At 41.2% G+C, this 15,011-nt stretch overlaps 2 protein-coding genes across 3 annotated transcripts; one reads left to right on the plus strand and one right to left on the minus strand.

Moving 5' to 3' along the window:
- Positions 1-210: 210 nt before the first annotated feature.
- On the minus strand, positions 211-1,298 carry LOC119741434 (involucrin-like). Its single transcript, XM_038217181.1, has 2 exons — positions 1,278-1,298; positions 211-966 (listed from the first exon to the last, which is right to left on the minus strand). Exons 1-2 carry the CDS (start codon positions 1,296-1,298, stop codon positions 211-213), a joined length of 777 nt encoding a protein of 258 aa, XP_038073109.1.
- On the plus strand, positions 1,290-10,937 carry LOC119741807 (monocarboxylate transporter 12-like). 2 transcript variants are annotated; one of them, XM_038217704.1, is made up of 6 exons: positions 1,290-1,719; positions 3,394-3,499; positions 5,362-5,705; positions 6,313-6,456; positions 8,250-9,110; positions 10,115-10,937. In XM_038217704.1, exons 3-6 carry the CDS (start codon positions 5,486-5,488, stop codon positions 10,231-10,233), a joined length of 1,344 nt encoding a protein of 447 aa, XP_038073632.1. In that variant the 5' UTR covers positions 1,290-1,719; positions 3,394-3,499; positions 5,362-5,485; the 3' UTR covers positions 10,234-10,937. The 2 variants fall into 2 exon arrangements, with proteins under 2 accessions (XP_038073632.1, XP_038073633.1); XM_038217705.1 differs by lacking the exon at positions 3,394-3,499.
- The last annotated feature ends 4,074 nt before the right edge of the window (positions 10,938-15,011 follow it).

A 15,011-nucleotide genomic window follows, 5' to 3' on the forward strand; every position in this document is an offset into this window, starting at 1 on the left:
AATCACATAAGGGGGAATACAATCAGTTAAAATGACACAGAAACATCCGAGCACTCAAGTCTAATGAATTGGAGGCGTAAATAAATTACCAATGAATGTCACTTTAATCATGAATCCAACTTCGCCTATCAATACAAGGTAATAACTATTACATTACATAAGAAGAATTCATAAAACCCCTGTAACAGGTGTCCCCTTTATCAGGTGCACCTACTCCTTCGCCAGGTGCTCCTTCGCCAGGTGCTCCTTCGCCAGGTGCTCCTTCGCCAGGTGCTCCTTCGCCAGGTGCTCCTTCGCCAGGTGCTCCGTCGCCAGGTGCTCCGTCGCCAGGTGCTCCGTCGCCAGGTGCTCCGTCGCCAGGTGCTCCGTCGCCAGGTGCTCCGTCGCCAGGTGCTCCGTCGCCAGGTGCTCCGTCGCCAGGTGCTCCGTCGCCAGGTGCTCCGTCGCCAGGTGCTCCTTCGCCAGGTGCTCCTGCGCCAGGTGCTCCTGCGCCAGGTGCTCCTTCGCCAGGTGCTCCTGCGCCAGGTGCTCCTGCGCCAGGTGCTCCTGCGCCAGGTGCTCCTGCGCCAGGTGCTCCTGCGCCAGGTGCTCCTGCGCCAGGTGCTCCTGCGCCAGGTGCTCCTGCGCCAGGTGCTCCTGCGCCAGGTGCTCCTGCGCCAGGTGCTCCTGCGCCAGGTGCTCCTGCGCCAGGTGCTCCTGCGCCAGGTGCTCCTGCGCCAGGTGCTCCTGCGCCAGGTGCTCCTGCGCCAGGTGCTCCTGCGCCAGGTGCTCCTGCGCCAGGTGCTCCTGCGCCAGGTGCTCCTGCGCCAGGTGCTCCTGCGCCAGGTGCTCCTGCGCCAGGTGCTCCTGCGCCAGGTGCTCCTGCGCCAGGTGCTCCTGCGCCAGGTGCTCCTGCGCCAGGTGCTCCTGCGCCAGGTGCTCCTGCGCCAGGTGCTCCTGCGCCAGGTGCTCCTGCGCCAGGTGCTCCTGCGCCAGGTGCTACCACTTTAGCAGGTGTCCCTGAACTTTCTGAGATATACCAATCATGCAATGCAATTTCTTAGATCTGAGCGGTTAACAGAATCGGTAAACTTCTGAGTGTCATCTTAATTCTTTACTAAACTCTTGGTTCCCTGAACACCTTTGTATACACTTGGTTCTCGAAACATTTCCACTTATAAATAATGAACACTCAATTGCTGCTCTTTCCTACAATTAACGCGCTCCTCTCTGTACTAAGCACTTTCTTCTCCTTTAATTAGCTCTCAGCACTGACCGATGCCAACTTCAAGACTGACCCTCTGCACTGCATGACTCATAACTACCTCCCCTACATCTACACTACTCCCATTGTTCTCCCCCACTTTGGAAAATGTCTTGCGCTAACCACAACTTTTCTGTGCTTATGCTCAGGCACACATAGTGTAACTACAGTCCTTTGAATTCCACTGTGCTTGTGGCCCTATGCAATAATGCATGTATGTACATGTACATGTCCATGTACAGACCATGTAGAAGGTCAAATCTGTTTACACTGCACTGAATATCGAGACTGTACATTGCGTTACAATATTGACCCATAAAATTGTGTGTACAGTGTACTGCATTGTGCATGGAATTCTTTGAGTGACCGTGATACGTGAGAGGGGTCGGGTAGACTAGACCTAGGGCCTAGCCTATGCCAATTTCAGCTCGACTCATCCTACTTCTCTTCAAGTTATGACTACTGGCAGCATATTGGTGAGTATGTCGGTGAACACGGAGGAAGGAATGGGGTGAACAAGGCGGTCCGGGCAGGAGCTCGAATATCCTCGATTTTTTTATCGTAAGGGGCCATTCAGAATTTTCAATGTTTTAAAATTTCGACTTTTTTTCCAAATTATTTTGACCCACCCACCCACCCCTATTTTCGATTAATAAAAACTGAACATGTACATGTACATGTACATGCACTTGCATGTACAGTGTGTACATATACTTGAACATGTACATGTATACCCATGTACATGTACATGTGTACCCATGTACATGTACATGTGTACGGTCTAGTTCAGTGACGGCATGAAGTTGTCGGTCTTCCTCTTTTGCAGTGGTGGCCTTCAGTTTTCTTGTGTTTTACCAGCTGATATGCTGTTTGGAAAGACAGGTTGCAGTCTTGGAAGCCACAAAGATGACCGTGGTTTTGTCATTTTCTGGATTAGCCCCATAAATGTGGCCAATTTACTGGACTGCCTCCGTAAATAAAGGTTACACTGCCACCATGTACAAAAACATGTCGAACTTTGTCAAATTTTGATTTTCACATTTAGGCTTAGTTTGTTGTTTATTTTTGCTTTAGAAGCATACTCACCCTCTTTATAGGCTAATTAGAAAGTGCTGCCTTTTTCAGGTGTCTATTTTTCGTGAAATTTCCATATTCGTTTGCACACGTTTGCGTATCAAAATGTCCACATGAACTTTTACGAAAAGTAGACATCTGAAAAAGGCAGCACTTTCTAATTAGCCTATAAAGGGGGTGAGTATGCTTCTAAAGCAAAAATGAACTACAAACTAAGCCTAAATGTGAAAATCAAAATTTGACAAAGTTCGACATGTTTTTGTATATGGTGGCAGTGTGGCCTTTATTTATACGGAGGCAGTCCAGTAAATTGGCCACATTTATGGGGCTATTTCTGGATGAGGTGGATGACATGTGACATACGAGGTTGTGCCTGTCACGTGAGGTAGCTGAGAAAAACATTCCCTCGTACCCCCTGCCCTGTTTGCAGGGCGGGGGTACGAGCGAAAGAAAAACATCAGGTTTGGGCAGTCATCACATCACAGGCTGCGGTCCTCGTAGTCTTGGAGTCCAGTGGTTGAATAGTCAAGTTTTTATAGCGATTGGTAATCGACACCCGCGGCGTGTTATAGAGCCGATCTAGTACACCTGGTACCCTGCTGCCTCTGCACGGCCTAACCGCTAGAAACGCCCGGCATCCAAGTCTACTGAAAAACCACCTCCCTCTCATGCCACAGTGGGTCTATATACACGTACATGACGTACATGTACAGTACATACAGGGGACGAAGTTGGAAAAGAAACACGCATCGCGATATCGGAACGCTTGCGCATTGTTCAGGCAAGTCAAAAGATCTTTCTTTGTTTTGTTTTTTTTATCCTTTTTCCATGGAAAGTGAATTTCGATTTTCAATTATTTAGCTTGACCCACCCACCCACAATTTGGAAAAAAGATCGAAATTTTAAAACATTGAAAATTCTGAATGGCCCCTAATATGCGACTCGTACTGTATTTATGATTGATCGTGAAGAATGGCCGTACCTGCACACGCAGCAGCGTTTTGTCAAGTGTTAACGGGTTTAACAGAAATTTGCTGCTTGTGGAAATAATGGAATACAATTCTCCGACGTTTCAGATACATACGAATGGATATCATCCTGTCAATCAGCAGAAAATCATACAAAACGCAGCGTGTCAATACCGGTACCGGAATCTGATGTAACGTCAAAATCTCGAAAAAGGTATATATTAGCTTAGCTTGAGTAACTCCAGCTGACATGCTCATATTCCTGTATTCATTCACATGTGAATGAATATGGAACATGTCAGCTGGAGTTACTCAAGCTAATATTAGCTGTGTTTAACATCAAATCGGGGTCTGATTTAAGGAACTCTTTTTTTGTGTGCAAAACTCGTACGGCTACAGCTGTTGGGTTATCCCGTCGGTTATTCTAAATTAAAAGTCACCGTAAATTTACAGAGTATACATATGCATTCTTCTCGGTGTTTTCCTCCAACGTCCCTTATTTGGACTTTCCTTTCATGAGTATGCGGCACCCATTATTCAGTTCAATTCAATTCAATATAACATTTATTTATATCCAACCATAAACAAAATACAATTCATATAGCATGTACAATAAAGGATTATTGTGTCTTGGAAAAGTAATAAGTAAAATTGTAAATGACAAAGCAAAATTAATTTAAGCCATAATAAGCCTAAGCTTGTCAATGGCAGGTGCTAAAAGCATACTGAGACGACTATAAAGCAATAAATGAAACACAAAAACGTTCATAAGTAAAACAATTGAAAACACATAATACTCGGTCAATAACAATGTAGTTTAGCAGGTAATTAATAATCAAGAGTTAACTATCAAAAGTAGGAACGCAAAAAGATAAAGATCAAATATAAGTGAATAAATAAAAAGTACAGGCTAAATTATATAATGAAAAAAAATTGGGTGGATATAGGCATACTTCCAAAGCAATGCTTGTATGGAAAGCCTTTGAGACACAAAACAAACATCAGACACTGGGGAACTATGGACAAGACAAAGACAAAAACAGGACAAAGAAGTGAGTGACAATAGCATAAGGAGGAAACAGCATACTACATGTCATGAAGATAATGGGCAATTAACAAAGTGATATAATTATTATATCCAAACTTCCCTTCTGGGGTTTGTTGTTACGCGTCACCCGAAAGTAAGGAGGTGGAAAACATAAAACTTGAATAAATGTGTAAACATGCGTTTTGAATTTTGCGTTAAAAACGAATAATAATGTATATCGCAATTCTCAAGGTTATAAATGTCAGTGGTCGATTGCGGTGAATTGTCTAGTGTGTCATGTGTAGGCCTACTCCACACAAAAGAGGGAAAAACGAATACTGTAAAAATTAGTTCATGTCTTTAGTTCATGTTTTGAATGTTGTATAAAAGATATGTTAGCCCCATGATGATAATATTTCCGTGGTCAAACATGTTGTTGATTGTTTAAAGTGTATTATGCAAAGTGTGGATTCGTAGTTCCGAATACAAACTTTACGAAAGATTCGTAGATATGAATCCACACAGTGCGACGTCATAGCAATGGTTTAATTTGTGTAGAAAGTATGTGAATTTGGATCCAAGTGACTCCTCAAACTGAATTAAGTAGGTCTACACTCTAAAAACAACTTAGTCAAGATATTGACTGGTTTTCCTTGTCATTCAAAATTGACTAGGAATTTAGGTAAACATGCAAAGTTTCTTACTATGACTAGAAAAAGTAGTTGGAATTGAGTCCAACTTTAGTTATTTACTTAACTTTTGTTCAATACCGACTGGAAAATCTAGTCAGATTGACCGATTTTCAGTTTCACCCAGCTGACCCTGAATGGCTAGTCAAACTTAACTGTTTCTAGTCAAATCTGACTAATGTGTGTGTGTGTGTTTTTTTGTGTTTTTTGGTTTTTTTAGAGTGTTGTGAATAAAGGTGAACTGGCGCTTTGGAGGTGTTTCTCCACACTCACCATAACACTCTTTTGTTGTTTAGTATAGCAACGTAAACAGGTTGCAGTCAGGTGACAATAATACTAACATTTTGTTTTTGTGCTCAGGAATATTATCGACGAAGGTGAAACGAAGAATATACGCCTACACTAGAAAGGTGTCGGCATCTACTTTTTTGGAAATCCTAACAAGTCGCAACCGTCTCTTTGCTCGTGCTGTGATTTGGCTAAAATGGTATCGGCGGGACTTCAGCAACCCGTGACGGTGAATTACGACCAGGACAGATGGGGATGGCTCATGGTGGCCGCAGCGTTCGTCAATGCGTTCGTCATCATGGGTCAGCTCAAAGCACTAGGTGTACTCCTCATACCGATGACCAACGACTTCGACAGTGAACTGTGGCTTGTTGGCTGGGTGGCAGTCCTGTATAGCATGACACAGGATTGTTTCGGTGAGAAAATAAATGCCTTATTTGCGTCAGAAACTTTCTGGATTGACAATTACAATTTTCAGACTAAAAGCTACGTCTTGCAATAATGTGATTTGTGAGTATCAAACTTGGCACCTGGCATTCCTAAGCGGTAATTACGATCTGATCACTAGACATGAACATGTTGGAGCAGTTTATTGTCAGAATGAATGTTAAGAATCTTGATGGCGTAACATTTCCTCAGTTCAGTTTAATGATTTAAAATCCAATTCTCCATATTGCAAGAAACTGGCCTTGTAGAAAGGGTGTTTAATTGAGAAGCAACCTTAAATTTTCGTCTTAGCATGTGAACATGTTGTTTTGTTGACTTCCATACTTCCATATCATTGTATTGCGAAGAACCAAATTTGCATGTTAAATGTCATGGCAGGATTAACATGTTGCTTTCTAACCATTTACAAATGGTGGAGATTTGTAATTTTGAAATGAAGTAAAACTTTGAATTGTATTTTGGGTATTGTTTTTCTAATTAGATATTTTTCGGGGGTGGGTTCATGAGGTATAAATCATATAGCTGACACCATTAAAGTCAGTCAACTATTTGTTCCCATTCTCTTTACGTATATAGCACCTGTCGTAGGAGCACTCTCTCGTCTACTAGGCGCACGCCCCATGATCGTCATGGGTGGAGTTCTGTATACGTTGGGCTTGATTCTGGCGTCGATATCACCTTCAGTTCCGCTGTTGGCAGTTTTCGTTATTGGACTATCAGGTAACAGACCTATTTTAATATGTATATATTCCACATAAAATTTGGTATATTTGCAACCGGGATAATGTGCGTATTGCTCCTAAGCGCTGGTGCTACAGAGCTGGGTTCAAGCTCTGTCAATTTTTAACTAATTTCGTAAGTAGATTTTAAAGTAATTTTGTATCTATAATAGAATTACATTTTAATTGTGTTGAGATTAAATCAAATAGTTATCTCTTGAAATCTGGAAATCGGTGATCCATGTAGCATTATAATTTTCTAGAATGTTCCATTATAACTTCATAGAATGTTCCGTCTCGGGAGACTAATTTTACCATACCACTCGAAGCAGTCAGTATTCGTATACTGTGCCATTAGGCCTTTAAAAAGTACGAGTTTAAAAAGTATGAGGATGTTCTGTTGGTTTCATGTGTTATGCGCATTTCAATTGAATATTTTTTTTGTGATGGAATTGTCATTTTTGCTATCTTTATCTGCACGATCAAAAAGACTATAATATTATTTGTAGCAGCGAAGGTGCCATACGCATATCAACCAAAGTACTAAAGTGTACTTTCCTGTAAATGCACGGCAGTGGGAATTGACCTGCGGGCTTCATGCGCGAACAAGACACGTACGTTTCACTCCTATAGGACGTGCGGTATAATTATAAGCTTATAGGAAGTGCCACCGAACCTGACTGCGCCATTGCAAACCATACGGAGTCGGCCCTGGTAACCAGGCCCTCCCTCTTGTTAAATGCCAAGTTTAACTGCTTTATACGTGCGTTATTGAACGAAAAACGTACTTTAACGTTTCAATGTTCTTCAATACAAGCAAGCCCTAAAAATTCTAAAGCTGGAAATTCGTTTCGGGAAAAATTCCATGTAGTGATATATCCCCTTTAAACAGGTTGCTAAGGTATCGAACAATTCAAATTTCAGATCGTGTATGTGTCACTTGCGCACGGAGCCCATTGCGTGCCTGTCGCAGCAACAATGAAAGGGACTTTACTAATTGTAAACCCATATTCCACCAACGCATTGAGTTTGTTCTCATGCAATCACATTTAGTACATATTACCTGGTGTGTATTTAAACCAAATTATTTTGTTGGTTGTCCTTCGCCTTTCGATTGAAACTATAAAATCGAGGAATGTACTGCTTTAGTCCTATCCTGAACAGAAAAAAATAGCATAGTTTAATTGACCTCATTTTAATTGTGTTTAGATTAAATTAATCAGTTATCTCTTGAAATCAAGCATAATCTGTTGGTCAGGCGTTATGAAACAAATATGAACAGCTTTAACTCGTGGTGTAGGCCTATAATAATGAAAGATCACAGACACTAGATTCTACACACAGAACTTTGGACTGGGCAGTAGTGAAGTTTCCCAATTTAGCATAGTTTGACCTCACTACTCCTAATATCCACTTAGGCCGCATATTTTGTATGCTATGATTCTCATTTTCGACCGACTCTGGGCGAAAAAAGGAGAAAATGGCTGCCGACCTTCTCGGTGTCCGGACCAACATACGAATACGACAATGCTCTTTCATTTCCAAAACAAAAGGAAAGTCACTCTATTTGAGTGAATCCAGGTTCAAGACGATTTAGAGTCAATGTATTCATTCCATCGAATTGATCGAGTTTTCACTCGAGTTTCCATGCACTTCCTATGTTTTTCATAGTACTTCAGCATTTTATTCATTCTTAATAATTTGGTCCCTAGTTTCACTCTTTGAATTATAAATCGAAATTGTCTGCAGGTTGTATTTTCTTTATTTGATTCATTGATTGGTTGATTTTTGCAGGTTTTGGTGCTTCGTTCAATTGGTACATCGGTTTTGCTGTAATGGCTTCTTACTTCAAGGAGAAATATCCGTTAGCTATTGGACTGTCAACGATGGGTATTCCCCTTGGTATAATGGCTTATGGGCCCGTAACCCAGGTTCTTCTCAACACCTACGGCTGGAGAGGAACCATGCTTTTACTAGGAGGGATCTCGTTTCATCTTGTGGCGTGTGCCTTGTTAGTGCGACGGGATCCATCTTCCAATTCAGCTAATTCAGACACTGATCAGTACCAAGAAGTGTTGGTTCTCGATGAAGAAGAAAATGCGCAGGAAGAAGGGGATGCTCCCAATCATACAAGACGCACACAAGAAAAGAGAGAAAAAACGTATTGCCAGCGCTTGATAGAGGCGATGGATTTCAAAGTGCTTGCCGATAAAAGGTTTGCTTTGCTTGTTTGTGGCGGGTGCTCAGCCGCGTTTGCATACAGCGCTTGGCTGGTGTTCATGGTGCCGTATGGGAAATTCCAAGGCCTGAATGACACTCAGGCGTCGTTCCTGCCTACTGCGTTCGGTATTGGCAACGTCATTGGTAAGCTACTGGCACCCCTCTTACAGGAGCTCGGCATGAAACTGCCCATGACATTCTGGGCGTGTTTCGGGGCAGCTCTAATAAGTGGTTCGTTCGTCGTAAATGCCTTTATCAGACCGTTCATCGGACTGTTAGCCGTTACGGGACTAGTGGGTGTTGGTTACGCCGCGATGTACCAAGCCATTGATGTCATTTTACGGTTCATCTCGACAGACGACCGGTTGGTTAGTATACTAGCCTGGCAGGGAGTCTTTGCTGGAGTTGCAGGGGCGCTTGGTGGATTGGTGTCAGGTTAGAATTGTCTTTTGTTAATTTATACATAACATGATTATGACGAATTATTATATTCCTACTGGTTCCATGCGCTGTGGTCAAGGACCACTGTAGTCGAGAATTGAGAACCGAACCCGTAGGCACGGAAAATGTTTGAGCGATAGTGAACCAGTAGGCCTATAGTTGACTGTCTTCACTCAAACCTACGGTAGTCAATGACATTGAACAATTCGTGGGCCCGACCTTCCAAGGTCGATCGCATCGCTGGCATTAAATTTCCGTAAAACTCTTATCATTCTACACAAAACCCCTTGCGCCAGGGCTTTTGTGCACAAACCTTGTCAGACGGCCTATCACGCTCAATTGACTTCGGCAAAAACCGCAAGCCTCATCATGAAGAATAAGCTCAGACAGAAGTACCGGACCAACTTTTACAAGAATGTGTTCGTAATGGGTTACAATAATAAGCCTATCCACACGCACTATATAAGCACAACAACCATGATTGGACAGGCGTTTACACGTCTCGACCGCTTTTCGACAAGAGACAGTGACGTTCGTACGCTGCTATAAGTTATGTTACCAATCAACGACTAATCATGCTAATCGACTAATACCTTGGACCGAATGTGCTCATAAAGTTGCATCGCTGGTTCATAATATCTTTGTGAATTATTGCGATGAAAATAATGTACAGTAGCTGACGAGAGTAAAGAGAAATCCAAACAATGAAAGTATATATGACAATGTGAACATTGTCAACAGTACAATTGAATATGAGTGTCGGATGATGAGGACATATCGACTTTAGGTTGAACCACGTGTTCGCCCTCAGAACTGATTTACCAAACCAGGTTGTATGTAAGCATAAAATGTTGGCATTGATATATGAACAGTGTTTGCTGTTATATGTTGCAATGTATATCAGTTCCTTTCCTATTGTACACTATCTTGTCGATTTTGCTTGTATTTCTCTCGCACATATGTTTTGTGATAGTGAAATATCTTTTATTTCGTTGAAGGTTGGATTTACGAGTGGACGGGGACTTTCTTCATATCCTTCTTCGTGTATGCTGGGGTGACATTGCTTTCGATTCCCTTTTTCATCATGGAAGCTGCATACGATAAACAGACGCACTAGTACAGCCAGGCTTCGAGATTGACTTTGAAGCTGTGACTTCTGTGACAAAGAGAACTGTCTCTTGGAGGACAATGACAGGAATGCACTCTCATCACAACAAGAAGGCAGCATCGCCGGGTTCTTTAATATTGCACTGCAAATAGCATCCATTTACCAGCGGAGGTAGAAGAAACAACTCACCCAGCTATGTGTTAAGCGTCAACACTTAGCTAAAACATTTTACGGATAGAACATTTTGGGGCCACTATTTAGAAGAAAAACGGTGCTTACTTCGACCAAAAACCTCTAAAAACGTAAAATACTGAATCAAACGTGTGTCTCTATTTTGTATATGTGTCTCTATTTATGTACATGTGTATTAGCCTTGATCTGAGGAAATTCAGACATCGTATAATGCCATTAAAATGGCAAATCTAAAGAAGAGAATATTTACAGACTGAAGAACAAAAATCCTGACTTTTTGTTTCACGTAAATAGTTTTAGGAGTGAGAAATTAAGGCAATTAAGATAATTTGCTCATCTTGGGAGATCGAATAGTTGCAGTAAGATCATAGCTTTCCATTTGGAATACTCACTTTGGAAGGATTTGGCCCCAAAATAAAGACGCTTAAGAATGTAAACTCGAAATAGATTTAATGTATATTCGAACAGCTTCAAATTTTTACATGAAATAAAGATGTTAAGTGATGACATTATTACTCGAACTGCGACATACCCACACTCAGCTTGCATTGAAAAGTTCGTGCAATTTCCAAGTTTGAACTCGGAAAATGGATTGTTTTTCCCTATACTTCTGGTTTTTTTCTGGCAATACACTACTCACTTTCGAATGTGACTTTGAACGGGAAAAATGGCTCTCTTTAGTTCTGGAGTACCAAATTCGACTATGTTTCTTTCTTGCGTGGAGAACTGATTTCCATGTACCCTATTAGCATTTATAATGCACAGACCGCGAACCAGTCTACTATTATCAGTGCAGATGTGTCTATGCAAAAAAAAACAATCAAAACTTAAAACCCTTTAATAACAGAAACATATAAATTGAGAAATCGTTAAGGGGGGGGGGGGGTCGCATTTGTTGAACGCACTGACTGTACATCTTTAAAATTTAAACAGCAATTTAAAAAATTGAAATGAAAAATCACTCATTTAATTGGTCTTAAAAATAGCGCTTTGTTTGGATCACCAAACTACAAAGAATGCAAAAATCATAAAACTTCTTTTAAAAAATTAAATTAAAACAATATATATAAAAAATGTGCACGTGCCTAGCCTGCTTTGCAATAGTCTAAACAGGGGCGTGAATCTTTTTGACCAGGGTGGATGGGCTATTGAATCGTCCCCCCACTTTTTGTGATGAGAAAAAAAAAATTAATAATGCAGATTTTGAGGTTTTTTCCGGACGTCCCAACAACTAACATGTATTCAATAGCACTGAAAAGTGGAGAAACAAAGTACAAAAGCTTTAAAAATGTAAGCTCGAGTATACATATTGATCTACATCTTCATCCTGAAGAGCGCCCCTAGTGTAATGTGATGTCCAGCCCCCTCCCCCCACCCCTGCTTTTCGAATTTTCAGGGCCGGGCAATGCTAGGATTTTGGTCACCCCCCATCCCCCCTCTCGCCGGTACTAATAGTACACGTCACACTAGGTTCAAACAGGCGTTCCAGAGTCGCGCCGAACCATATGAAAGTCTAGAATTAATTAAAGCTGTAGTCCATCATTTGCAGCTATCCAAAAAGTGACTGACGTAATTATTGTTGAAAAACGTACTTGGCTGAAAGATAGTCAGGGGACTAAACTCCCTGTCAAATTATTCTTTTTGGTATGCTGTCATTTTGAAGAAATCAACGCAAGAAGGCCTTTCCAACGGTGCTTCTTAAGACGCACCGTTGGAAATTTTCGTTAGTAGTTCGTTTTTTTATTCAGCGAAGCGCGCGCAAGCGTTGACACGACGCACACGCACGCGCGCGGTTGCTATAATTCGTCGGATCAGTGCGCGACATCGCGTAGCTGCATAGACCGCTTGCAGACGCGATCGATAATTGACGCGCGAAGGTGCGCGACGCCATGTTGTGGGACAAAATGTGAATGGATAGATCTAGATATATGCTTGTCCCACAACATGGCGTTGCGCGCCTTCGCGCGTCGATTATCGAACGTATCTGCAAGCGGTCTATTCGGCTCAGTAAGAACGTGTCTCGGACGCTGAATTCAGCAGGCCCAATTCAAAACATGATTCAGCAGCTTTTGATTTGAAATCGAGATCCTAGAATGCTATTTTTCTCGAAATATACAGCTGAAGCTGAGCTGAAACTTCATCAGGTTAGTTGTTCAGCACCCTTCTTCAGAGTTTGAGTAGGTGTGTTGCTTCAAACGAACAAAATGCACAAATTACAAATGATGGACTACACCTTTAAGTGCGTCAAAAGTCCGACGTCTGAAACAATTAAGATCGACTTGACGCGCTCGATGGCGAAAGATCGACTGTTGGAGTCGTTGGAACGACTCAGGAGCGACTTGGTTTCAGACGTCGCTCTAGTCATGAGCCGAACTCAATACAAATGTATGTAAATGTATGTAAATAAATAAATAGTGACCTTCAAAAATAAAGACTGCAGGTGATGTGTTTAACGCGCGACGCAGTGCTTATAATTTAAAAGTTTTCTTTTTGCAGATTTAATCCTTTCAAACCCGAGATTTCGATGTCGTGTTACAGAGCAAAAACTTACAATAAAAGTACGTCCCGCTGTTTCCCAAATACAACACAAGATACATTTTTTAAAGCGGAAAACCGAGACTTCCAGTATCCATGTTGTACAGGCACGGCGCAGTCTTGAGTAGTGAGTAGGGTCTTCATCGGACAAGACAAAAGAATTTTATGCATAATGCACAAAGACAATGGACTCATTAGCATATCAATGAAACCAATTAGCATATCGATGGATGATGTTAGCATAATAAAAGAGCGCATGGGCGTGTGTAAGTTTTACCAGACAAAGGATGGGTCTAAAAAATGTATTGGACAAAGGGGGCAGCCCACCCGGCTAGATGGAATAGCGGACAGAGGAAAGACCTGAACCGGAATAGTGGACAAAGGGAGACTTGAGCCGGATTATGAATGTCAAACGTTTGAAATGACCAAGACTATCATTTGTATTCATTCAAAGCAGTGTGCAAACAGTAAATAATAAAAACAAAATGCAGGCCACACCAACAGATCGCCAATTAAGCCGACTAGCTGGAAATCTTGTGAAAAAATGTTTTTACATGTACTCTGGTAAGAATGGAGAGTGCGAGCGACCTTGGGAGAAGTTAATGATGAATCTCGGTCTATCAAGAGCCGCTATGTATAGACATTTAGAGGAAAACAAATTTTGTGAATGGGGGCAATGTTTTAACGCACTTATAGAGTGGAAACGACGCGAATATAAAAATGCCACGATTGAACGATTATTGAATGCCTGTCGATTTTGCGGTATTGATCATTAAACGCTTACATTTTTTTTGCTGCAGTAAACCATTACCCTTCCCCCCTTCCAAAAAAGAAAGAAAGAAAGAAAGAAAAAATTATGATTGTCTAATTGAAGAATTTCGTCTAGAATGGCGAACATCGTCTAGAATGGAACACCCCTTAAGATTTGTTTCGAATGACTCATCTCAGTAGTCCATTGTGCAATCCACACGGACAGAATAAGTTCGTGTATGTGTACAGACATGCAAGAGTTTCTTCTGGTCGAGTTTTAAAAAAGTTTGAAAAAATTTATTTATGTATTTATAGTAAACAAACACTCACCGGTGAACAGCGTACTCGCACGGTATAGTCCGATGATGTATAGAATAAAAAGACTAAATCGGACGCGCGTTCGAACGCGCCATTCACTGTGCACAAAACTTTTGGGTTCTTCGTGGACGCGCTGCAAAGTCACGTGAATAGGGCCACGCGCAAAGGGCAGCTGCTAAATGTTGGACGGAAAAATGTCGCCAACACCTTAATTCAGCTATTCGTTGAAGTTCTTAACAACAGATTGACATTTTTAACTACGATTTTCGACATTTCACATTCCTTCGAAAAGTTACACATGGGTTTGCATCTGTGTCTTATTTGAGGCCAAATTGTCGACTGTATTGAAGGTAATTGATTTTCAGTCAAGAATACTAATTTGTACCGAAAAGTAGCCACACTGTGATCTTCTTCTTTATAAAGGCAAATATCAAAAGCGTTGTTAAATGTCAACCTGTTTAATGAGATTTTCCCCTCCTTTTTTAAAATGTGCAATAAATATCAACCGTTACTTGCCTATCAGACAAAACATAAACTTTTAATTTTACCAACATCAAAATGAAATAACAGAAAAAAAACACGCACTCGGAATATTACGTTGGTTTAATACTGCTAAGCTCAATGGGAACATTACATTTGAAATGAATGAATGACTACAAAAACAATCTCTGGCCATGTGTTGTGATTACTGAACACACTGATACTTGAATAACGTTTAGGTAATAAACAATTTATATACAACTCGTTAGCTAATAAATACACTGATGAAATGGCAGTTCCATATCCGTAGCCATTATTCCAGATGTCAAGAATATCATTGCTCATGAAAACATACATTTGGTTAACACGTTGTTACCATCCGCATATTTATGTGAAGGTCTAGCCAATGCAACTACCAGCAGGTGAGTATTGCTTCCCATAAATTTATGAACCAGAATAAGTAATTTCAATATAGCTTCCTCATATGCATGAACGCAAACAGACGGCTATTC

Source organism: Patiria miniata, unplaced genomic scaffold (genome assembly GCF_015706575.1).
Source record: "Patiria miniata isolate m_02_andy unplaced genomic scaffold, ASM1570657v1 HiC_scaffold_5, whole genome shotgun sequence".
Lineage (NCBI taxonomy): Eukaryota > Metazoa > Echinodermata > Asteroidea > Valvatida > Asterinidae > Patiria > Patiria miniata.

Excerpts from the sequence above, each read along its gene's own strand:
- LOC119741434 (XM_038217181.1), bottom strand. The coding sequence starts at position 1,298 with ATGAGTCATGCAGTGCAGAGG. Across the intron at positions 967-1,277 it reads TGAGTCATGCAGTGCAGAGG|GAGCACCTGGCGCAGGAGCA; the intron begins GTCAGTCTTGAA and ends CACCTGGCGCAG.
- LOC119741807 (XM_038217704.1), top strand. The coding sequence starts at position 5,486 with ATGGTATCGGCGGGACTTCAGCAACCCGTGACGGTGAATTACGACCAG. Across the intron at positions 5,706-6,312 it reads CATGACACAGGATTGTTTCG|CACCTGTCGTAGGAGCACTC; the intron begins GTGAGAAAATAA and ends TTACGTATATAG. Across the intron at positions 9,111-10,114 it reads GCTTGGTGGATTGGTGTCAG|GTTGGATTTACGAGTGGACG; the intron begins GTTAGAATTGTC and ends ATTTCGTTGAAG.